The following is a 23,463-nucleotide window of genomic DNA, read 5'->3' on the forward strand; positions in this document are numbered from 1 at the left end:
ATTATTGTGAAATACATCAAAAATATTGATCAAGTTTCTCATTATTTCAAGATACTAAGTCAATATATTGTTATATTTTCAGATAAAAAATTATAATTTAGTCGTACTAAGTTATTATTTTGAGATACTAAGTCAAGATATTGGTATATTTTCTTAATATTTTGAGATACAAAATTATAATTTAGTCGTACTAAGTCACTTTTTTAAGAGTCAAGATATTGAAACATTTTCTCATTATTTTGAGATGCTACATTATTATTTAGTCATACTAAGTCATTATTTTGAGATACTAAGTCTCTTTATTGAGATACTTAGTTATTAAAATATATTTTAATAACTTGAATAGTTACTAAAATATATATTTTTTTTTAAATAAAGTTTCTCATTATAAGCGGAAATATAGCTTCCATAGTAATTCTACGAAAAAATCAACTAACTTTCCTACACACACACACACACACACACACACACACACACACACACACACACACACGCACGCACACACACACACACGCACGCACACGCACACACACACTCTGGTAATAAAGAGAGTGTGTCGCGCTGGAGGAGCTGGTGCGTTTGAAGGCGGATGGGAGGCGGAGCAGCTCGTCCAATGGCGCCGAGGAGGAGGCGGTGTGACGTCAGAGGCAGCGCAGCGCTCCTGCTCCTCCACCATCCGCTGCCGGACGCACCAGGTGAATAATATCTCTTGCACATCAGCGCGACACCACCAGCAACACAAGGCAAGACTTCTGTGTGTGTTTTTATTTAGTATTTTGTGTGCGTGTGTGTTGTATTTCCGGTTTTCTTTGGTCTCGATCCCGCGGGGTGAAACTCCGTACAGAGGATTCAAATCGACAGCAGGTGAGGTTGTATTTGTGTTATTGTTGTTGCTGTTGTTGTTTTTCCTGCGTTTACTTTGTTTTAGGGTCTGTGTTCTTGAGGCTTTGCGCGTGGACACTTTTCAGACACAGCATGCGTGCAAAGTACCTGTTGTCATTGAACGCAGCCTATAGATGAGGCTATATTAGACAGGGATGCTTGGCAACTCGGGGACAGACGGGCTATTCTTAAACGGTCTATTTGTACTGACGTCAGCAAGTTAATGGACATAATTATCCGCTCACATTATTTCGAGATATGTATTCAAACAAATAACATGTTGTTTTTATTTTTATCCTCGAATGGCGTGCAAGAAAAGAAAAAATATTCAATCTGATTTGAACACATCCCATGATTCTCTCTCTCTCTCTCTCTCTCTCTCTCTCTCTCTCTCTCTCTCTCTCTCTCTCTCTCTCTCTCCATCTTTCCCGACCTGTTGCATCTTCACACCGCTTTTTTTCTCTCCCTCCCGTGGCTCGTTCACGATGTGCTGTGTGAGCTCATGCATGAGATTATTCCAAGTATAAGAGAAGTTTCCTCTTCTGCCAGTTCACATTGAGGTGTGTGTCTCATCTTCACAGTTTCTCACCAACTTCCTTTAAAGTCATGACGACCAAACTATTCTCTCTCTCTCTCTCTCTCTCTCTCTCTCTCTCTCTCTCTCTCTCTCTCTCTCTCTCTCTCTCTCTCTCTATTTATGGAAAGATCACATATTCCGCTCCTATAGGCTACTATTGCTATTCTGGCTATATCGAGGCAATTCAATTATCTGCTGTTTAAAATTAGACAAATATTTCCTCACCATTTCTCTGCAAAGGCCGGGTGAACCCCGTGCACCGTCTGACCCCCACACACACACGTTTATCCAACCTCACACACACGCACGCGTTTATCTAACCTGTTGTAATAATGCTTTGACGTAACACAAACCTCAGCAAGAAAAGACACCCTACACCTTCCTCTTCTGGAAACGTGCTCCGCTCTTCGGCCTCACCCTTCTTAACTATGTTTGAGGAGAATTTTCTTCATTGCTTCATGCACAATTTACCTCCAGTTCTGGGCCTGGTTTCCTATTTTACCCTCACACGAGACTTTTTGTGCGACTGAAATGACTTGAACGGAGAAAACCAGGGCTGCTCGGTTATGGCCGTCATCCACACGGCGCTGCTGCAGATACAGAACAGTGTATCATCGTAGGCAAGATAATGATGCAGAAACATCCAAAAAGGATTGCTGTTGCAGTACGTTTAACTAATTAAACGCCTTTGATTAATCGGTGAATTGTGTTTTAGCCATATTTTATCTTATGGTAAGCCATAAGCTTCTCCGTTCACACGTGTTTGGCAGGTTTTTTCACAACATTATCAAGCCATCATGCTCTAAATGACTCATGGAAAGAAAGCCATCCGAGCAGAACCCCCCAATATTCCACCAATGCCCTACTTATTTCCCTTCTCGTTCATGCGTACAGCTCGCGGCAGCGAGAAACACACACACACACACACACACACACACACACACACACACACACACACACACACGCCGGGCCAACAGATTCCATTTGAACTGATTAAACCTATTGAGATGATCTCGTCCGTCGATGCTCGAGCCTCTGGTTTTTCTTCTGCACGTTCGGCGCCGTCGTCTTTCCCAGCGAGGTCTCCGGTGATTGGTGCTCCCCGCGTGCCCGCTGTGTTCTGTTGTTTCCACCTTCAGATGCCTTCTGGGAAGGCGTCTGACAAAGGTAGCACCGTCTTTCCCCATAGAAGCCTGTTACCTAGGAGGGCGGGGGGGGCGAGTGTGCAATTATTGCACTGAAACACACTGTACTGTAAAAGAAAGACATTTCATTGGGCCCTGTTTCCTCAGAGATGACACGTTCAGGAGGTACTTGGCCTGACGGTGGAAGGTCACGGGCAGCAGTGTGTGCGTCTCTGGTGCGTTCGCAGACCTGAAACGGCAGTTGTCGTGCGGGAAAACCTCCAGAATTAGCTGACGTGTGAAGCGCAGCCAGGCCTTTTCCTGCCTGTCTCTGGGCCTTCGGGCCTTGCTTTTTCGACAGACCTACTAAACCACATAGACTCCTCCAGCCAACGCCTCACCGTTTGGCTGGAGGTGTAGCTATATTTACTCGGCCTGGTCGTGTGTTTTAACACGCCGGGGCCTGATCTTGGTCGTTTGCTTGTATCTGAGTAGAGAGGGACTTTCTGTAAAAAACAAAAACCCCTGAGATAAAGATCTGGCTGCTCTGTTTAGAACACATGTCCCACTTCCCTCTCTTCTCACCAAGAACACATCTTGATGTGAGGACGCGTGGCCTCACTGCTGATATCAGAACCGCTTGATCTCGGAGCGAGTTGACTTGTCTGCGTTGTGGCTGGAGGGCGTTAGTTAGACAAACCAATACTGGTTTTTGTGGTTCTTTACTTTCAAGCAGGAGCTATTTGTCCGCAGTGTGGCTTGTTTTAAAGCCAAGGCGGCGGCGGCGGCGGCTGTCAGCGTCGAGGTGTGAGTGTGTGTCTCGTCTCTGCAGCGCATCCAGCGCAGCGGCTATCACAGGGCTTTATAAGGTCATGATGGTGGAGTCCTCCAGAAAATGCCCCAGATGCCTGTGTGCCAAGCTCACGTTGAGGGACAGCGGGCACTTCAGGGGTCGTGGGAACACAGGAGCCATATCCGCTAAGGCACCATCAGGAGGATCCAGCGGCGGCCTAAAAATAGAGAAGTCCGATATACACATGTCCAGTATCGAGGGGGGAAAACCAGTGAAAACTGCTCCGGGCTTTGGTTGAAGGAGTCAAACCACCGCTCGACGTAGTCGTGTGACCGACGGTGGAGCGGAGAATGGAAATAAACCGTGCAGCGAATGTATGCGCGTAGTGTTTTTACGAGTGTGCATCAAAGTCACTTCACGGCTGTCACCCATAATGCATTTTTAGCCTTTTTCTTCTTCTCTTCTCTCTATAGAGTGGAGCTCTATACGGTCCTGCATAGGCAGGGACCGCAGCAGCAGGAGGTGGGGAGGTGTGGGGGGGGTTTCATAAACAAAAAAAACAACCCAAAGCGAGTTTCTCGAGCTAACCACATGCCGTCCATGCCTTGCTTTTTTACTTCTGACCCGGCCGTGCATGAGAGAGGAGTGGGTGGCTTTTAGCTTCAGCCGTCTTTCAGTGAAACACAACGTCTTTTTTTCCTTCTTCTTCTCCCTTTTACTGTTTGGTTTTAGCCGTAGCCTGCTGAACCTTTAAAAGGAGCCACCGGGCTGTATTTTTAACCCCCCCCCCCCCTCCGTCTCTCGGGGCCAGCGCGGTGCGGCCCAGCACCGAGCCCGGCTGGCCCGGGGGTGACCCAGACTGCGGGGGTGTCAGACTGTGTGGACTTGCCGGGGCCCTAACTTTAGACCGCATCGCCTCATGGTGGTAAAAATAAACAACCCTGCCCCTTACTAAGGAGGAAAAGGGACTTGAGTCATTTCCAACCCCGAATGGATGGTTTGTTTCCCACCAGAACGACATGAAGAGGAGTGTGTGATTGAGGCCGCACGCCGACAAACGTGACCCTCGACACAACTTTTGCATTTTCTTTTGAAACGAGAGAGAGACGGGAAGTGTTCGACATCACATTCGTTCTGGTTGGCGACGGCTGCAGCATGTGCGAATGCACGAAAACAAAAAGAACAAAAACATATTCAATTCTGGAACATTGTTATATTTTATTTCACAGGTGTCAGAGTGCCAGACAGCAGAAACAATGGGAAGGAAGAAAATACAAATATCTCGTATTCTGGACCAGAGGAACAGACAGGTGGGTTGATATTTCATTTGTATGTATTTCTTTGTTGCTGCATATGTACTCAGGCAAGAATCTGGACATATGAATCCAGATGTGTGCGATACAGAGGTTACAATACATCAATACAGTGTTTATTCGACTGTCGCCTCGAAGAGTAAGCAGGGGTTTAAAAGTCACGCGAGCCAAATCTCAAATCAAATGTGCCGATCAGAAAGTCAGGAGATGGATGGCAAAAGATGAACACATTCATCGATGTCAGTGCCTCGTGTGAGGGTGCAGGAGATGCAACAACACGTGGAAGTCACTGCCACATGCTGTACAGAGAGTCCAGCAGTGCGGTGGACCCACAAACACACTGATGTGGATGTAAAAAATACATTTGGTGCACCGCGCAGCAGGGATTTAGCACGAGGGGTTAACGTGGAAACTATTTCCTCATACAACACTGTGGAGGAAATATCACATTTGGCCGTCTAGATATCTGCATTTCACAGTAATCGCATGCTTCATTTTTCTCACTTGCATATCGAGGGGGCCAAATCGGAGGCGCATAGGTGTAAAAGCAACGCGAGGTGGGACTCGAGCGTCAGAGACTGCTGTGAATTTAACAGAAAAAAAAGTGAAGGGTGGAACAGTGAAAGGGAGATTATTATTTTTTCTTCTTCCAGTTCCCGAAAGGTCAGTCGCTCTTTCACAGCGAACTGAATGGACCGAGCGCTCGAACGGAGCGAGGCTGTACGGCCGCAGTCAAAAAAAAGATAAGACGCGTTTGACGGTACAGTAGCGGAAGTTTGATGAGAGACGAATCCGATAAAGCAGATTACATACACGGAGCAGTGCTGACGTCAACGTACACGGCCAGAAGTTACATCACAGTTACATCACATCATCAATGAGTATGTATGGAAAACAGATCAATCACACACACAATCATCAGCGTAGAAGAAGAAGAAAAACATAATAAACTGTGCTGGCAAATACGATTTGTTCCTCATATCTGATCAGGACCGAATGTTTTTTTTGGTGATGAGGTTGTTGTTTTTTTTTCGTGAGCACTTTTTCCTTCTTTGTGCGGGTGTGAGCACAGACAGTGTTGTCTGCTGCACAGATTGCAAAGGCTTCTGGGACGCACTTGTGATTTAATTGAGGCGGTTTCAATGTAGCCGACGCTGACAGCGTGGGCGAGCGATCCGTTAGCATGTGTGTTTTTCTCTTATCCATTTAAAAAAAAAAAAAAAACGTACTTAGCAATATTTTGTTTTTTTGAACAATCGTTAATCTGGTAAAAAAAAAAAATAAGAAAAGGATGATTACGTGGCAACTCCAACACATTCCTGCAGAAATGCTTGAATGAGTTCACACCAAACTATCCATTTGGGATTGAAATATTCTACTGTGTGTGTGTTTTTTTTGTAGGTGACTTTCACCAAGCGCAAGTTCGGTCTGATGAAGAAGGCGTACGAGCTGAGCGTGCTGTGCGACTGCGAGATCGCCCTCATCATCTTCAACAGCACCAACCGCCTGTTCCAGTACGCCAGCACGGACATGGACAAAGTGCTGCTCAAGTACACCGAGTACAGCGAGCCGCACGAGAGCCGCACCAACACGGACATACTGGAGGTCATTGTGATGTCAGAGGAAGCGTCCGCGCGACCTGCAGGCTGCAGCAGAGCGTTGTGTTAGAGAATCCTTCGTGATGTCGCTTTACTAAATCTTCCTTTTCCCCCCCGCGCGCGTCCCGCTGTGTTTCAGACTCTGCGCAGGAAAGGCCTCGGCCTGGAAGGCGTGGAGCTCGACAGCGAGGAGAGCATGCAGGTGGCGGCGGAGAAGTATCCCGTCGGAGAGGGGATGGACCTCTCGCTGGCTCGCCAGCGCTTCTACGTCAGTAACCACGCAAGCACGAGCACACACATACACACACAAGCACAAGCATGCACGCACACACAAGCACACGCACACGCAAGCACAAGCATGCACACACACACACACACACGCACACGCAAGCACGAACACACACACAAGCACAAGCGCGCACACAAAACACACACACACCCGTACTGTCGTGCATCCATCGCACACTCACTCACAAGCACACACACACATATGAGCAAACGCAGACACAGACACATACACACACACACCTTTGCTGTTGTGCTTCCACTACACACACACACACACACACACATACACACAAGAACACAATCACACACAGACACACACACACATCGCTACTGTAGTGCCTTCACTACACACACACACCTCTGCTGTCGTGCATCCATCGCACACTCACACACACGCACACACACGCATGAGCAAACGCAGACACATACACACACACACACCGCTACTGTCATGCATCCACACACACACACACACACACACACACACACACACACACACACACACACACACACACACACACACACACCATGTGGATTCTCCTGATTCTCCTCATCTTCATGAATTCAGAACAAAACCACCAGCCATTCCTTCGCTTCCTGACAGTTTCCTGGACTCTAACCCTCGCGCTGTGACTCCTCCCCTCAGGCGCCGTCCCTCCTCTCCCCGGAGGCCCAGTTCCTGGTGTCTTCGGGCTGCGAGAACGGCTTCCCCAACTCCTCCGGGCCGAACATGGCGTCCCACAGAGCCCCGGGCTTCAAGTCTCTGGGCTCCAGACCCGGCTCTGCCGGCCCGGCTGCGCCTCACGCACACACCGCCTTCATGTCCCCACACTCAGGTGAGCGCACCTGTAGGAAACAAAGGTCCTCCACGGCTGCTTAATGGTCTTTATACTCTGTCGCAGTACCACCATTTGACTTGCAAATGATGATGCTGCAACACAAAATGGACATTATTATTATTTTTTTTTTTAAAAGATAAATGATTGCTGGCATTGAATAAAAACTCTCCTCTGGTGAACAGCTTTTCAAACACACCAGCGGTTTGCAACTGTCCCTTTACAAAGTAGCAATAGCTTTAAAATATGTCAACATGTGTTGCCTTATTGAGAGAATATAATCCATGATAATCCATTAAATATTGTTCAATTTAGGTTCTCTCTAAACGCTCTCTGCACACTTCACACAGTGTAGATTCCACCTTCTGTGCAGCTGGCTGTGAACTCACAGGAAGTGTGTGTCTGCAAGCGCGTGTGTGTGTGTGTGTGTGTGTGTGTGTGGGTGAGCGCACTCACCCACACACACACATGCACTCGGTTTTGTGAAACTGTCCCTCCACCGGCGTGAACAGCGGCGGTAACCCGCTCTGTGGTTTTTGTACAGAACGCATCACACCTGCCAGTCTTGCCTCTTCTGCAGTATTTCGCTCCTCTCTGATGTTTCTGACATCACCGACCGCCGTCGGGATTTTCTAATAGTTGCTTTTGATTCGTGGGATCGGTTCAAAAGCGTCGTCCATTGCTCTAGCGATCAGATAGCGAGGGGGAAACCTGAAAGAAGAAGTTCATTTTGTATCTCACTTGTGCACAGAAACAGAGAGAGAGAGAGAGAGAGGTGGGAAAAAATGTATCACACAGAATAAATTATCCCTCCGTGACTGAAACAAGCTCACATCTCTTTTCACTTCCTGCTCCTCTCTTCTTTTGCTTCTTTTGCTTTTTTTTCCGCTGCGTAGGCATCGGCTACTCCGTGTTCTCCCACGGCAACCTGAATCGAGCTCTGGAGATGAAGAGCCCCCCTCCTCTGAACCTGGGCAGCGAGACCCTGCGGGGAGGGGAGGCCGTGAATCAGGGCATGGGGCCCTCGCGCGCTAACCAGAGCTCTGCTGTAAGTAGCCGCCGCTACATGGCGTTAGCTTCAACTGCAATGTGTCACACGTCTCGCGCACGCTCTTACAGTCATGTTTTTATGCGTGGAACGATGTCGCTGACCGTGTGACTGTTGCTCTTTCCCGGTTCCCCAGAGGGGGGTCTTGTACCAGGGCCTGCACAGCGGCAGCTCCATGGTAGCCATGGGCAAGGCCGGCCTGCTGGGCCACAGCCTGGGAGGCTACGGCCTCCCGTCACCCGGGGCCTCCGGTGCGTCCGCCGTCCACCATCTTGTCCGGCGGCGGTGGTTGCTTTCTCGCTGAGGGTTCGATAGAGAGGATCGATTGGGATCCAGCAGCAGCTATTAGCTTAGCTTACACTGTAGAAAAGAAAAGAAAATGTTCATAAAGAGTCAAATGACTTGCCAAACAAAAACCTTTAAATTAAGGTAAAAGATCTTACTTCAAATAAAAGACGAAAACCATAAATTAACGGACGTTTTCATTAAAGGTTCTGCAGTGAAAAACTGTTATTTTACAGATTTTTCTACACCTTCAATAAAGTGATTAAAGTTCTTCAGAGAAATACTGCTATTTTGCAATTTTTTTCTGAATTTTTACGATCAAACACCTTCAATGAAGGACCTACATGAATTTGTTTGTAATTTAATTCAGAAAGGAGTACAAATACAGTATAAAAAATACAGCATTTTTTCGATAAAAAAATGTAGCATGATAATTAAATGAACAGTCGGGTTGTTAATTTACAGATAATGTCTGTAATTTTACAGAGTTTTGAATAAAATTAAAAAAACAGAAAACTACTGTAAAAACAGTTGTTTTCCATAGAATTTTATGGATTTTTTTTACAGTGTAGCTTCTATTAGTTTCACACAAAGACCAAATAAACACGATAAATACTCCTGCACAGAACTCCTGCTCATGTGGATGAAAGGAGCAAGATAAAACATGTTCATTGAATGTTAGTTTTAGAGCTAGGTTAGCTGTTTCCAGTCTTTGTGCTAAGCTAAGCTAACCAGCTGCTGGATTCATGTGAGTATGTTCTAACCCTCCGCAAGAAAGCAAACCGGTCCAGCTGTCGTGTTTTTGTGAAGACAAGCCGTCCGATCATTATTAAAATCTGTGTGTCTTCCTCATCTTTTGATGAATATCTTTCTCTCTCCAGAGTACAGCCAACCTGGTTTTTATCACTCTGTTAGTCTGCAGCGAGGAGCAGTGAACCCCTGGCAGCAAGCGCAGCCGCCTCAGGACCCCCAAGGGCCTCACATGAGTCCAGGGTGAGGATGTTAATGTGTGATATGGGACCTCTGCGAGGATGAATTATGGCAGGAAAGTGAATTTGCACTCAAGTCTTTTGCTCCGGGGAGGATTTTATTTTACCATCGGTGCAACACAAAAATGACACACATTACATTTTGTATAAATGAAAACAACGTGATACAACTGTCAGCCCAAAGCGAGAAGTGACAGCATCAGAATGCAAAACTATAAACAGTAAGACAAAAATAAATATATTTCTTTAGTTTTGGCTTTATATATATATTTATGTATATATATATATATATATATATATATATATATATATATATATATATATATATATATATATATATGTATATATATATGTGTTTATATATATATATATGTATATATATATGTATATATATTAAACTAATTATATTATATTATATATATATTATATTAAAACAAAAGGATAAGAAATACAACAGAATGTATTAAAGAAAAAAGATGAATAAAACAAGAAAATTGTATTTATATTTATTTTATTGGTAGTAATACAATTATATTTAAAAAAAGAAAGTGAAATATTAATTACATAAAAGAATAATAAAATACAAGTTAAAAATCAATATCAAATAGAAACAAAGAAAATAAGAGAAAGAATATAATAAATAATATAAAAGAGGAAAAGTACGTGAATCCATAATACATGAGACAAGTGAAAAGATATATGCAAAATAAATAATTTAATGATAATAACATCATTTTGGTGTTTTTTATCAAAATTAAAAATACATTTAAACTCCATGAACTTCTGATCAAGCTGCACACACAAAGTTGAAGCGTCTCTCTTGACTTGTCGTTCCCAGGATGTCCACCGGAGGGTGCTCCTTCCCCTCCCAATCCTGCTCCTCGACCTCTCCACAGATGCCCTCCCTCAACCTCAGCATCAAACTGGAGCGCAGCTCCCCGGAGCGCATGGCCTCGCCCGTCTCCCCTCCCCTGCGCCACCTCGGGCAGCGCTCTCCAATGAGCAACCCCGACTCCTCTCGCCGGACCCCCGCGGAGGCCCGGCCCGCCGACGAGGCCAAGGACTTTCCCAAAGCCCGCTACCCGCAAGACGAGGAGGAGGAGGGAGGGCAGCCGCTCAGGCAGCTGGAGATAAGTGATGGGTGGCAGAGGTAACTCTAACACCATGGCCCATACAAGCAGCTATCTTCCATCCAAACCACACACACACAAACACACACATATATAACGCAGGAAATAGCGAGATGGCGGTGGATTTGTCCCCGTCGTCCCCAGAGAGGAACGCCTCTCTTTGTCTCCTCACACACAGAGCTGGTCTCTCCAGAGGTTTTCCTCTGCATCCCTTTGGAGGAGACGGAGACGCACAGACGTTTTCTTTTTGTTTGGTTAGGTTTAGTTTGTACGTGCGGTGGCGCTAATGTGAAAATACGGTATGAAAGTGTGTTGTTTTTTTGTTTGTCGCTCGGTTGAAGCGTCGCTGCGGCGGCACATCGAGGACCAGCCGACTTCCTTTCCAAAGCAGCAACGCCGCCTCACGTGCATATTTGGCACATTTGGCTCTCCCAGTGGAGAAATGACCCGTTTTTTTTCTGTGTGAATGTTACAGTGAAAAAGCAAACGTCAGATGGAGAATGAGTCATCACACCTTGACACCGTGTGCCCCTCCTGTTACAGACGCTTTCATGTTTTAGCCTCTTTAGCCCCTGAGCCATCGGCTCTACCCATAAAAAACTGTTACCTCCCATCACTGGAGCCTCGGCCTTTTTTTTTTCAAATACACTTTTAAAGACATTTTAAAGGATGGATTCACATTTTAGGACACTGAAAAGAGTTTTTGAGCACTTTCTGTCCATAATTGCAGCGATATGCCTTCATAGTGATATTCTAATGTAAGCAATGAGGGACTAAATCCACACTATGCAGCCCAGAGTGAAGCTAATTGGAGGTTTGTTTTTAGTACTGAATTCCTACTTTGCGTTTGCCCGCACAGCGTTTCATTGCATCAGCGGAGGAGAAGTGGAAGGATTACTGAGAGGCCCCCTTGGGCCCTCTTTGTCCAGTGTCCCCAAAGTGTCAGGGGCCTTGACTGACAAAATGTCCCTCAAAGAGACAGGAACCAAACCAGGAAGAGACTCAAAACGACCTCGAAGAAATGCAGCAGCGAGATCACAAAGAGACACATTGCTCCTTCAAAGAGACACAAAATGATTAAAGAGACATAACAGGAACCACAAAGAGACACAAAACTACTTTTAGAAGACTCAAAACAATATAGAGAGACTGTGTGTCACGCTCCTGTGTATGTCAGTTCCTCGGTTCGAGCACAATCTCATAAAGCATAACACAATCCCTCAGTAGTTTTGAACTTAAAATACCGCAATTTTGCAAGATGTCCGCTTGATTTGTCTCAGATTGTTTTATCATATAAAACTCCAGATTTATTACAAAAAATGCATTTTTACACAGGACGACCCCTCTACGTCTTACTGTACATCTACTTTACATTATCTCTGTTTTAAAGTAAAGTATTTTATGACAGATTTCAAATGAAATATGAACATATCCTTTAAAATGCTGGGCGTCAGTGTCTCTCAGGGACTTGGATGATGTTTGAAAATGGCTTTTTTCTGCTTGTTTGTTAGATTGTAACTGTGCATAAGCTCAGCTTAACTTGTATTTTTTTTCTCCAAATAATGTTACTTTCTTTTTTCAATTATTATTTTTTTATACTTCACCCCGTCAATAAAGTCCCGACAGTCTACAAGTGAAGATCAAAGTGTTTGAATATCATTTTTAAAGCAATCAAATGCTGCAAAAAAAAGCCAAAGACATGGTGTGTGTGTCTGACATTTATTTAGTAGCTGCATATTGTAGGCATAGTTCAGCTTTACAGACATGACTGTCTTATGATATTTATAATATATGAGTCACCGTGCAATGAACAAATTCATTAAATAGTTCATAAACAAAAACCCCACTTTTTTAAATTGAGGAATGTTTGGTTTTCATTATATCTGTACATGTTCTTTGCTCTGTATTTTTGTGCACTGTTTTAATATTTTAGTTTTGCATCTTCAACTTTTTGTTCTGCAAATGACATCATATACTCAGAATTTGGGGTTTTGAATGAATTTCCACCGACTGTCCACAAGGGGGCATTTTATTTTTACAATATTGTGGTTCTCCCAGCCATAACTATTAGTTATTAATAATCTAATGAGTCTCTGTGAGCGGACTCGGTTCACCCTGAAGACGAGCAGCCGACTCTTCCTCACAAACTCTTCAACGCTCAAGGGCTGCTGGGGAATTTGCTCTTTTTTTTCATTTTTTAAATGCAGTTACGTGGATTATTAATATCAGCATGAAGAACTAAATGATCAGTATTCTGATGTTTTTGGGGGTTGAGTTTTTTTTAAATATATATATATATATATATATATATATATATATGTATATATATATATGTATATATATATATATATATGTATATATATGTATATATATATATATATATGTATATATATATATATGTATATATATATATATATATATATATATATATATATATATATATATATATATATATATATATGTATATATAGATATATATATATATATGTGTGTGTTTGCTGAATGCTTCACTAACAGGACAAAGACAGATTTCTATTTGACATTTGTTGTGATTCCTTTGAAATAAAAATAAAAAACGGTTTGCTTTGTACGGCGGCCTCGCTCTGCTTTTTATTTCATACAAAGGACATTTACACTAAAGAAATGTGACTGTTTTCTAGTTTCAAGACAGATAAAATCCGCTGTGTGGCTATCAAAGCTTCCATGTGTCCATTTATTTCATCTCATCCTCCGCTGCGTCGTATCCTGACTCCCTCACTATCGTGTCAGGAGGCCACCAAAAACCAAAGGAACAAGAAGGGCCCACCTAAAACCTTTATGTCTTCAAATACATATATAAATATATATATATATAAATATACATAACATCCGGCACAGAAAAAAGGCTGGTTTGTCTCCCAGTATGCTCCCACTCTGTGGTCTCCCCTCCCTGAAGGACAAGAGGCTCACTGGGGGTCATGTCTGGTCTGCTCCCCTGAGACCGGACCGGCCCAGTCTGCAGGGCGCGTCTGGGACCTGCACACACACACACACACACACACCTCCTCCTCCTTCTCCTCCCCCGCCCGGAGGACTCCAAGCACAGATGCACATAATTAACGTGATTATATAGATACGTCTCCTCACCGGCTCAGGTCCATGAAGAACATCCCTGAAACTCAAACTCCTCTTTCAGGTCGTGCAGTAACTTTGAAATACTTTTCCTGAACATTGTTCCCTGAACAATGCATATGAGCTTACTTATGATGCATCATAAACTGCTTGTAGCACTGTTTAAAAGCACTCAAAAATATTCTTCATACTTACACTATAGTATACTACAGATATCAGAACACGTTATAAATGTTAATACAATCAAGTTTCATCATTTTTTAATGCACTAAATTATAGTTTATTCTAATTCCTAATAGATTATCTTTTTTACAATGTATTATAACATGCATATTAATCACTTCAAGTGGTCACTGTTTGCTTTACGTGAGTAAAACAATAGCAGCAATCATGAAGTATCCTGATACTTGACTATTAAGTCATTATGCTTTAAAATGAGTGCTAAACATTATACACCGCTATAAGCAAATACCACATTTTAAGCTTGTTTAAAATGCATTATAAATACAAAAAGTGTTTTTTAAATGATGACAAAATGTGATGCTATTTATACACGACACTCCAATGCTAAATCTGAAACAGGCGTAATAGATGGGATGTCAGATTATGAACTGGTTCCCTCCCAAATGTCTTCAGGTCGTGACTGAAGTCCTCCAGTGAAGAGAGACCGCCCAGTGGCCCCGCCCCCTGCTCACACTGGAGGACCTTTGTGGCTTTTGATTGGACGTGGAAGTCAAACGGTATCGCCGATAAATCATTTGGACTTTCAGACAAAGAGCCTCTGCAGAAAGGTCACGTTCCAGGACTGTTGATGCGAAGCCGAATGTTTTTCATAATGTCACGAAGCCACTGAATCGAGTTTGAACGAGTTCCTGTTGAGCAAGTTGAGCATCCACAGATATTTCTTCCCAGACTCCTCAGGGGCGTCGGGTTCATAGTAATTATCAGTGATTAAAAAATGATCTTCTCAGGAGGTTTGGTGGGGGGGGGGGTCAGGGGTCACGGCCCTTCATTGTCATGCACGATGCCTTTTGTCAACCGGAGCGCCGACTTCTTTAGAAGGAAATGTTTCAATCGGCCGTATCTCCCACGCTCCTCGAAGGGAACATCAGACTGAAAATAATAAATGGTTTATTGAGCCACACAAACAAAAACGTTCAGGTTACAGCCAAAAGTGTTGCACACCATGCATTCAGGAAAGAAATCTCAACAAAAGACAAAAGAAAAGTTTTACATGTGAAGTTCACAGTACAATGATTTCAGAGCATTCAATTCATATATACCATCTAAAAAAAAATCTGAAATTGCCAGAAAAAAAACAAATGTTCAGCATCTGTCTTTTTTTTAAAATAACAAAAAAGTTATTCCAGGCAACGTTTCATAAATAAATAAATAAAATCCACAGACAAAAAACTCAAAGATTAAACACACACGTAGTTGGCAATAAAAACAGCAACAACAAAAAACTGATAATTAAGACACTGCAACTAAAATTGTTGCCAGCGAGTAGTGTTTGAAAAACAAAAGAAGAGGAAAAAACAGAAATGGGTTTAAAGTCTTAAATTTCATCCGTTAACGGATTCCATTCTTTTCTCAATACGTTTGATTCGGGAGAGAAAGGAGATTTTAAAATCGACTCAAAAATCCCTGACCTCCTCAAGGCACTTGGGAACACTGAAGGAAACTCTCGGGATGAAAGCAACGACAACAGTCGTCGGCCGACACGCAGCCGGACTCGGATCTGAGCTCTACACGCTGTTCAGCAATCAAAAAACGTTAAAACTAGATCACAAATAAAACATTTAGCACTCTTGAATCGGTTCCTTGAGGGGGACAAAGTGTCCCTCGCAAAAATAAAACACATCTTATCTACACAGGGAGGAAGTACTAATACACACACACCCCGGTACCAATTAAACATCTTAAAATGCAGCATTTGACAATGTTCTTCTTCAGAAGTCTTCAGGTTACATTAGGCATAGATACATATCAAACGTTCATGTTGAAATAGCTGGAAGATGGAGGGGTCTGTGTCATGAAGTGACATCTTTGGGTTCAGCTGATCCCGGATCACAGAGCCGGCTCTCTTTTTTAACCAAAATTGTTGATTTTAAGTGGATCCCTCATAATAGTTTGTTCACAATGTGACAAAAATAAAAGTAACAGAGCATCACTTTTCTAGTTTGCTGAACATACAGTAACTTATCGAAAATACCTAATACTTCTTAAACTTATCTATGCCCACTAAAGGAAAATATTTCACCTATTTCTAAAGCTTCTTGTGTAATTATACTGAATATCACCTTTTAACACCACAAAAAAACTAATTTCTGTGTGAATATATATCTGTATCTCTGTATTATTAAGTAAGAGCACCCGTAGCTGCAACAACCAGCTTTATGACACCGGCTATCAGAAGGTAACCCCAACGAGAGCCAGACTGAGTTGATCTCACTTTGTGATACAGACCCCGGTCCTCTCTGTACATTTGTGTAGCCTGCTGGTCACAACAAGCCACGAGGGCAACAAGGTAGTCAATATTGCAACAACACCGTGTCCATCGCCTGCATCCTCTCAAATAAAACATAATAATAAAACATGATCAAACCCTTCTGTTACAGCCACCAACAAGGTGCATTCTGTCAGTAGCTGTGTGTTTTGGATTAAACGTCCCCTCTGCAAAGCCTGCAGACAGCAGAGGGCTGTGGCCGCGCCGCAGGTGTAATGATAACACTGTGGCGCTCCCTCCGGCTCCCTCGGTTAGTTCTGCATGAGGTACTGGTGGAAGTAGATACCGAACAGAGAGCTGATGAGCTGGCAGGCGGCCACCCACCACGTCAGGAAGGCGAAGAGACCTCGCAGGAAGAGCGGCGTGAGGACGGAGCGCAGCGAGGTGAAGCCCTCCAGCAGGCGCGCCACCGTGGCCTGGATGTCCTCCTCCATGTCCTCCATGCCCTCTTCGTCTTCGTCGAGGCCTCCGGGCAGCACGGGCGCCGCGGTGGGCAGCACTAGCGCCGGCGTCACCCCGGGGGGCTGTTCCACGCCGGTGCCCCAGGAGAAGTTCCCTACGAGACCGGTAGAGATCAGGCTATGTTTAGATTTTAACCACTTAACTTAAAAAAAGGAACAAAGTAGGGCATCGAAAGAAACCATTTCCTGTGATGTTTCAACGACATTTGACATTTACAACGGATGCGTCTGATATTTAATGCCACCGGGGCATCAATAATCGTGAGAAATTTGCTTTAACGCTCTTATATCGGTCTGTATTTGTAGCCTCAGCCAGCAGCACATTGTTCCTAATCCACGTGTTAAAACACAAATTGTATATGAGGTTATAAACAGGACTATTTTTTGGCGAGAAGCAGCTGCCATTCCCCCTTTTCCAGAGTTTATGCCAAGCTAAACGTGTGGGCTACTGGCTGTAGCTTCATATTCAACAGACCGCTATGAGCGTGGTATTGATCTTCTCCAACTCGCCATAAGAGAGCGATTACACATATTTCCCCAAATGTTCAACGATTCCCGAAAATTTATAACACATAAAGATCCGATGTTCCTCTCATGCAGCGCTCGTGATGGTGGCTCTTTACATACCTAGTGCCTTGAGTGCCAGTGTGGAGAAGAGGATGAGAAACACGGGAACCAGATACTGAAGAGTAATTACGGTCAAGTAGCAAAAGATACGAGTGACCTGAAAAACACCAGATTTATTCTCAGTGAACATTTCAGCCGTTTTCACATTTCCACTTCCCAGTTAACCTTCTCTTTATATATATATATATATATATTAAAAAAAAAAGAAAATCTGAATTCAAAAGGTTTTTCCGAGCTGAAGTCCTTCGTTAATTTATCTGACCTTTCTCTGAATGTCGATAGCGGCGATACGCCCCGCCTCCTTCTTCATCTGCTCCACCCACTTCTGAGCCAGATTGAGGTAGGCCTGCATGTGGTAGCGGGTCAGTAACAGCCGCAGCGCACACGAGCCCACGATGATCCACAGGCGCACGCTGTCAAAGGTTTCGCTGGAGACTCTGCAAGCGTCAGAATTTAAAAAGGATCAGGAAAAAAAAGTCGAGTGTGCCGGCTAGAAGACATCTTGCGTTAGTTAGGATTGTTTCCGTCTGGAGAATTGAGCGATTAGTTGGAGTGGATATAATAAGCAAACATGTACGTGCACTCACATTGTTATTGAGGTCTTTCCCACAGGTGCGTTGGCCAGGAAGTCCCTCGCAATGGGTTTCACCCACAGAATCAACACGATGACTGGAGAGAGGAAACTCATGTGCAGCAGAATCCTGCAGGAAACACAAGAGACATCAAAATGAGACAAATACTGCTCGCGTAATGTTTGTATTAAGACACGGAGTACTTGTGAGGGTTTGCTGCTGCGAAAGCATCCGTTCTTACTGGATGAGCGGGCGGTCGGAGTTTATCTGCACGGCATCCAGATGCGTCTGAGCCAGTCGCAGGCCGGGGAAGGCCAGCAGAGCGCCGATGTACGCACAGAAGACCGCCAGACCGAGCTTCACGGTCAGCTTGGTCACTGGGATTCTGAAGGGAGCCAGAACAACAAACAAACGTGATGCTGCGTCTCGCACAAATATTTGTCAGGTAAATTCTGTCGTTTCTGACTCGCACACGCTATTTACCCGAGGCGGTGTTGTGCACCGCCAGTCGGTATTAAATTAACAACTTGTCTTTGCAGGACGGGATACTTACGACCAGTCAGCGTAGCCCTGCTGTTTGGCAAAGACCTCCAAGTTATCAAAGAGGCTGGAAAAGCCAGACTCCAGGCCGAACTCCAGGTAGTCCTCTCTGACCACAAGAACCAACATGGCCACGAGTAGAGACAGGAAGCCAAAGGCAAGGCACACAGAGCGCTCGCCGCCCTCTTCAGACAGGAAGTAGTGGCTCATGAGCATGTGAAGGGTCTTTCTGAGGGCTGTGGGTTAAATTTAAATAACGAAAGGAGGAAAAAGTAGCACTGTACCTTTGTTTTATTGACTAGTTTTAAAATATCAAAAGTATTTTAAATATAACTTTTTACCATTTGCAAACGACCTGATAATAAGTCGTCACAATTATGCAAATGCACTTGATGCGTCATCATGTTTGTACATTTTTCATTAAAAAGTGAGAGAGAAATTGTTCAGAGACAGATCTCTCTAAGTGACTTTACAGTGGAAGGATACACACTGAAGACAACAGTCAAGACACACCAGATGGCTCCAAGATTGACCTCTTTGCTGGCGTCCACCATACAGCAATAACCTTCAGTGAACAGGAAGACACCCGTTGCATAGACGGCGAAATCTATCAGCCACTGGTACTCCAGGAAGAAACGCAGCACTGAAAGTAGAAACCAGATAAAGAATATATTAGAAGGCTCAGAATCTCTACTTGTTAATCTAAACTATGATCCACAATTGGTTATCAAGCAGGGACTATGAAAAAAAAAAATACTGTAAACGCATTGCAAGTGAATAGCTGCGCTTGAGCAGTGTTTGTACATGAACAATGTCAGCGTGATATGGATAACGTAGTGTTTAATTACCAAGTGCGTCAAGAGCGTTGATTGGAGCTTTCTCCAGGTGAAGGTCGATGTCTTTGGGCACAGTGAGAGGCTTTGTCTCCCCGTTCTGTCTCCTAGAAATCAAACAAAAGAAGACACTTGACCGTGTTAGAAAAACAAAACAAATCAAGACGTACCTGCTGTTATTGACTTTTAAAAGAAGAAAACGTGGCCCTTTTTTTTGGAAGTAAAGTACAGTGTTGGCAACAAAAAGGCATAACTCTCCAGCTTCATTTCTGGGAGTGCATGGATCTAGAAATAAGTAATAATTTCCTCAATGATTTACTTAGTTGTGACTCCTTTCTTTTTCATCAGACTCTTCCTCAACTCTCACCTGTCTCTCTTGGTCTGTTTGGGCATCTGCTTCCCTGCCAGTGCACACAGCTCTCCCTCCGACGGGTGCTTGAACCGGAACAAACTGAAAAGAACGACAGGCACATGTATGCATGCATGCATACATGCATACATACATACATGTATACAGAGCACATTATGCGCTTGCATAATGTCATTGTAAAGGTTATCCTACCTGCCATTGCAGAGGAGCCAGCGTGCAAACGAGCAATGTGGAGCCATCCTCTGCATGATGCTGGCTGCCAGCAAGCTGACCACCAGCTGGATTCCCATCAGCGCCTGTCAGAGCAAACACACACACACACACACACACACACACACACACACACACACACACGTCTGAGTGTTAGATCTAACTCTAAAACACACCATTTTGGACATGAAAACACACGTTATGTGTCAGCATGTCATTGCGCCGGACACGATCATAGAGTAAAGGTGCCTGGTCTAACAGTCGTGACAGTCAGTCACGCTGACTCGGCAGAAAAGACCCAAGAAAGTTCCAAGACCAGGCCAGTTTTTGCCAAACTACAAGGCGAGTTCCTCCTCACATTACAGGCTGCGGTAGAAGTCAAGTCACACACATACCGTGCTAACACAGCTAACAGCAATACACAGCATGAACTAAATCCAACAACATTTTTTTTTTAAACACGGGGTGTGTTAAAAGCTCCTGCCAAATGAATGAAAGTTTAGCAAATGGCTATCGTGCTAAATTTAGTTGAACTCCGACACCTGTCAGCGCTGCTGCACACGTTAGCTAGCTAGCTAGCGTTAGCACACCAGCTCTAATGAAACCCGAATTGGCGCAGAAAACAACCCAAAAACGATGTTTACAACAGGCTGTGTGGGCTGGTGACGTCCCGCCTTGCGTACTGGCGTGGCGTGGATTCACTTACCATCTCTTTCCTCGAAAGAAAGACGCGGTTAGAACCAGAAAAAGCTGCTGCCGAGAGCTGCTACACATGCAGGAAAGTCTTGACAGCTGAACCAACTGGCACGTGAAACAGCTGAATGTCCCGGATGTGGTAGTAGCAGCGGAGTCAAACGCTGCCTTCGCGTGCTCCCTAGAAGTTTGTAAATTAGAATACTATAATTCTTTATACAACAATTGCACATATAGAAATTCAAACAGTCGTTAAGAACCTGAAATACATTATATAAATACATGTAAACTTATAATCCAGGAGGAAAATAGCTGATAATAAAGAATAGACTGAAAATAATATTTAAATAAATAAAAAAGGGGACGTAAATTGAAAAAAGTCCAAACTACGCAGTGGTCAGTGAACGCCTGGTCGTCCACCGTACCACTGTCTGATGTTATCGGGAAATCATTTCACATTTCTGACAGTGACCTTCAATTTATTCAACACATTTTGGCTTGTGAAGTGAAATGCAAATTAAATGCAAATTGTTTAGAGTATAAAAAAGAAATAGCAGGCCTAATAGAAGCCTCACTAATGGTAGCCTACTTTTTTTTAAATCGTGAATACGCTTTTGTTTTCGATTGACAGTATTAACTATGTTGATCTTTTTGACCTTGTTTTCATAGGCTGTTGAAATCAAAGCAGCACATTGAAAGGACATGTTAACATCTCTCAACACTTGACTGACATTTTTTTTAAATATGAAAGAGAGGAGTTGATCAAGAAAAAATACTGTACATTTATTGTTGCACTCTCTGCAATTACTTGCTCCGTTTTGTGTATTTCTGTTTAATATTCCCCTGAAAAGATGCAAAAATGTACCATTATCCAAACATTAGACAGCAAAATACAGTCATGTCTTGTGCTGTCTGTTGCAAAGATGCATATACAATATTTATCTGAAAGCATTAGGCAATAGCAGCCACAGAAGAAAAAGGTGCTCTCATTGACTCATATACAGACTGAAAAATAGTAATATGCTATTTAAAATAGTAATTTAAAATACATTATTTCCCCACAATATTACCGTTGGACGTATACAGTTTGTCTGAAAAAATGTTGAGCAGACAAGTGTACAAGTTAAGATGTATTCCCTGCTAAATAAAGAAACCGTGGAGAAATATATATTAATGTATCCAGCTGAGCAGCTTTAATTTCCCCAACAAGCTCCCACTCCTCATCTGTAATTAAAATGTAAAATGTTATCCGTCTTAGTTCCTTGTTCTTCCTCAATACCCCTGAACACCTCCGTGAGATCCTCCTAATGATAATCTCCATGTTTCATGCTTTCGCCATCATGTATTTTAACATTTCATTGGATGGAAACAAACATTATGCAAATGGTGAAGCTTAAAGTCTCAGATATGCTTCTGTTACTCTTTGGCATTAAAACACACAGACACCAGAGAGAGAGAGAGAGAGGAAGCGGGGATTTTGCTCTAATCATGAACTAAAGTGTTATTTTTCCATTTAAAAATACTTTATCATACCGACATCGTTATCTTCAAGCCCGTTGACAAAGTACATAACTTAGGTAATGTGTTTTATGTATTATGTTTGATCTCTTGGCCTCAGATTATTATCAACCACGAGGTGTTGAAGGCCCACAGCGCTGTCTGCACCGATGCATCCTCCGTGTGTGGTATGCTCGGTCACTCAGGATGAGAATGATTGTCCAAACACACACAAACACACACACACACTCTGGCCTGCACATGCATTATAATGTCAGCTCATCCTCTGTGAAGCGGAGGCCCATGTGCCCCCAACAGTGCGGGGTGTTTCCAGCAGCACGCCCTCCAAAAGATCTCTTTCCAAAAAAAAAAAAAAACAACTATTCACCACATTCAAATCCGTGTTTAGCATGTGCGTCCATGTTGTTTTGGGTGGTCTGCAGAAGTTGATTGAATCCCCACATTCTGCTAATTGTCGGCAGCCCTTCTGCTGAAGATGTGTCTGATCCTTTGCCCCGCGTGAATTTGCGCACATAGAGCATGACATTTCAATGAGGGCTGTGAATTCGATCAAATGGAGCTTTGTGCGATGAAGCATCAGCCTCTCCGGTGGGCATGCGTGTGTCTGCGCCAGCGGGCAGGCGTCTGTAAACATGTATCACATCAAATTGGTTGTTCGGCTCAATATTAAACTCTGTGTGGTTGAGCCTTTGCCCCGAGGCAATTAGCTCGTGCCTTTCTGAGCAAGGGGAGGGGGGAAATGGAGCGATCACGTTTTAATTACATTTCTGCACATTACCTCGACATAAGTAAAGGTGCATGCTTATGCATCTCTTGCTGCTGCTGAACATTAAATATGTAGGACCGGATGTGCTCAAAGGTCATGTTCGAGTCAATGTACTGTCTCTTCACCCCCTTATCTGTTAAAATATACATCAAGAAGTCTGTTTAGTCTAGTGTCCGACACCACGTGTCTCAAAGTATGGTTTTGTTGCCTCAACCTAACTTTTGTTTTCTTAAATAACGCCGTACCCACGAAAAAATAGTTGTTCCAAACGACAGCAAAAAGACGGACAATTCTGGTCCCTGCACCCAAAAGCAAGTCCAAGTCATGTTCCAAGTCTTTGAGGGGCAAGTCCAAATTCAATCTGTAAAGGACACATCTTAACTCAAGTCT

The 23,463-nt window shown here is 43.5% G+C and overlaps 2 protein-coding genes across 3 annotated transcripts; one reads left to right on the forward strand and one right to left on the reverse strand.

Annotated features, from left to right (window-relative positions):
* The first annotated feature begins 791 nt into the window (after positions 1 to 791).
* Positions 792 to 13,128, forward strand: mef2b (myocyte enhancer factor 2b). Of its 2 annotated transcripts, none has more exons than XM_068591466.1 (9): positions 792 to 864; positions 4,606 to 4,686; positions 6,091 to 6,294; positions 6,427 to 6,555; positions 7,222 to 7,411; positions 8,308 to 8,459; positions 8,596 to 8,710; positions 9,626 to 9,737; positions 10,572 to 13,128. In XM_068591466.1, exons 2-9 carry the CDS (start codon positions 4,633 to 4,635, stop codon positions 10,885 to 10,887), a joined length of 1,272 nt encoding a protein of 423 aa, XP_068447567.1. In that variant the 5' UTR covers positions 792 to 864; positions 4,606 to 4,632; the 3' UTR covers positions 10,888 to 13,128. The 2 variants fall into 2 exon arrangements, with proteins under 2 accessions (XP_068447567.1, XP_068447568.1); XM_068591467.1 differs by lacking the exon at positions 792 to 864 and adding an exon at positions 4,384 to 4,513.
* Positions 13,129 to 15,088: 1,960 nt separating this feature from the next.
* Positions 15,089 to 20,898, reverse strand: tmem161a (transmembrane protein 161A). The gene is made up of 11 exons (XM_068591764.1): positions 20,803 to 20,898; positions 20,079 to 20,182; positions 19,884 to 19,967; positions 19,532 to 19,623; positions 19,170 to 19,326; positions 18,697 to 18,912; positions 18,385 to 18,528; positions 18,159 to 18,272; positions 17,834 to 18,008; positions 17,572 to 17,668; positions 15,089 to 17,039 (listed from the first exon to the last, which is right to left on the reverse strand). Exons 1-11 carry the CDS (start codon positions 20,803 to 20,805, stop codon positions 16,735 to 16,737), a joined length of 1,491 nt encoding a protein of 496 aa, XP_068447865.1. The 5' UTR covers positions 20,806 to 20,898; the 3' UTR covers positions 15,089 to 16,734.
* Between the last annotated feature and the right edge of the window lie 2,565 nt (positions 20,899 to 23,463).

Source organism: Clinocottus analis, unplaced genomic scaffold (genome assembly GCF_023055335.1).
Source record: "Clinocottus analis isolate CAN_PGR_092001 unplaced genomic scaffold, fCliAna1.0.p SCAF_25, whole genome shotgun sequence".
Classification (NCBI taxonomy): Eukaryota; Metazoa; Chordata; class Actinopteri; order Perciformes; family Cottidae; genus Clinocottus; species Clinocottus analis.

Bases quoted from the DNA above. Each gene is read 5' to 3' on its own strand.
- mef2b (XM_068591466.1), top strand. From the start codon at position 4,633: ATGGGAAGGAAGAAAATACAAATATCTCGTATTCTGGACCAGAGGAAC. The intron at 6,295-6,426 runs GTCATTGTGATG...GCTGTGTTTCAG, and splicing joins CCAACACGGACATACTGGAG to ACTCTGCGCAGGAAAGGCCT. The intron at 7,412-8,307 runs GTGAGCGCACCT...TCCGCTGCGTAG, and splicing joins CTTCATGTCCCCACACTCAG to GCATCGGCTACTCCGTGTTC.
- tmem161a (XM_068591764.1), bottom strand. The intron at 18,529-18,696 runs GTAAGTATCCCG...GGCTCCCTTCAG, and splicing joins CAGGGCTACGCTGACTGGTC to AATCCCAGTGACCAAGCTGA. The intron at 18,009-18,158 runs GTGAGTGCACGT...TGACGCTTGCAG, and splicing joins GGAAAGACCTCAATAACAAT to AGTCTCCAGCGAAACCTTTG.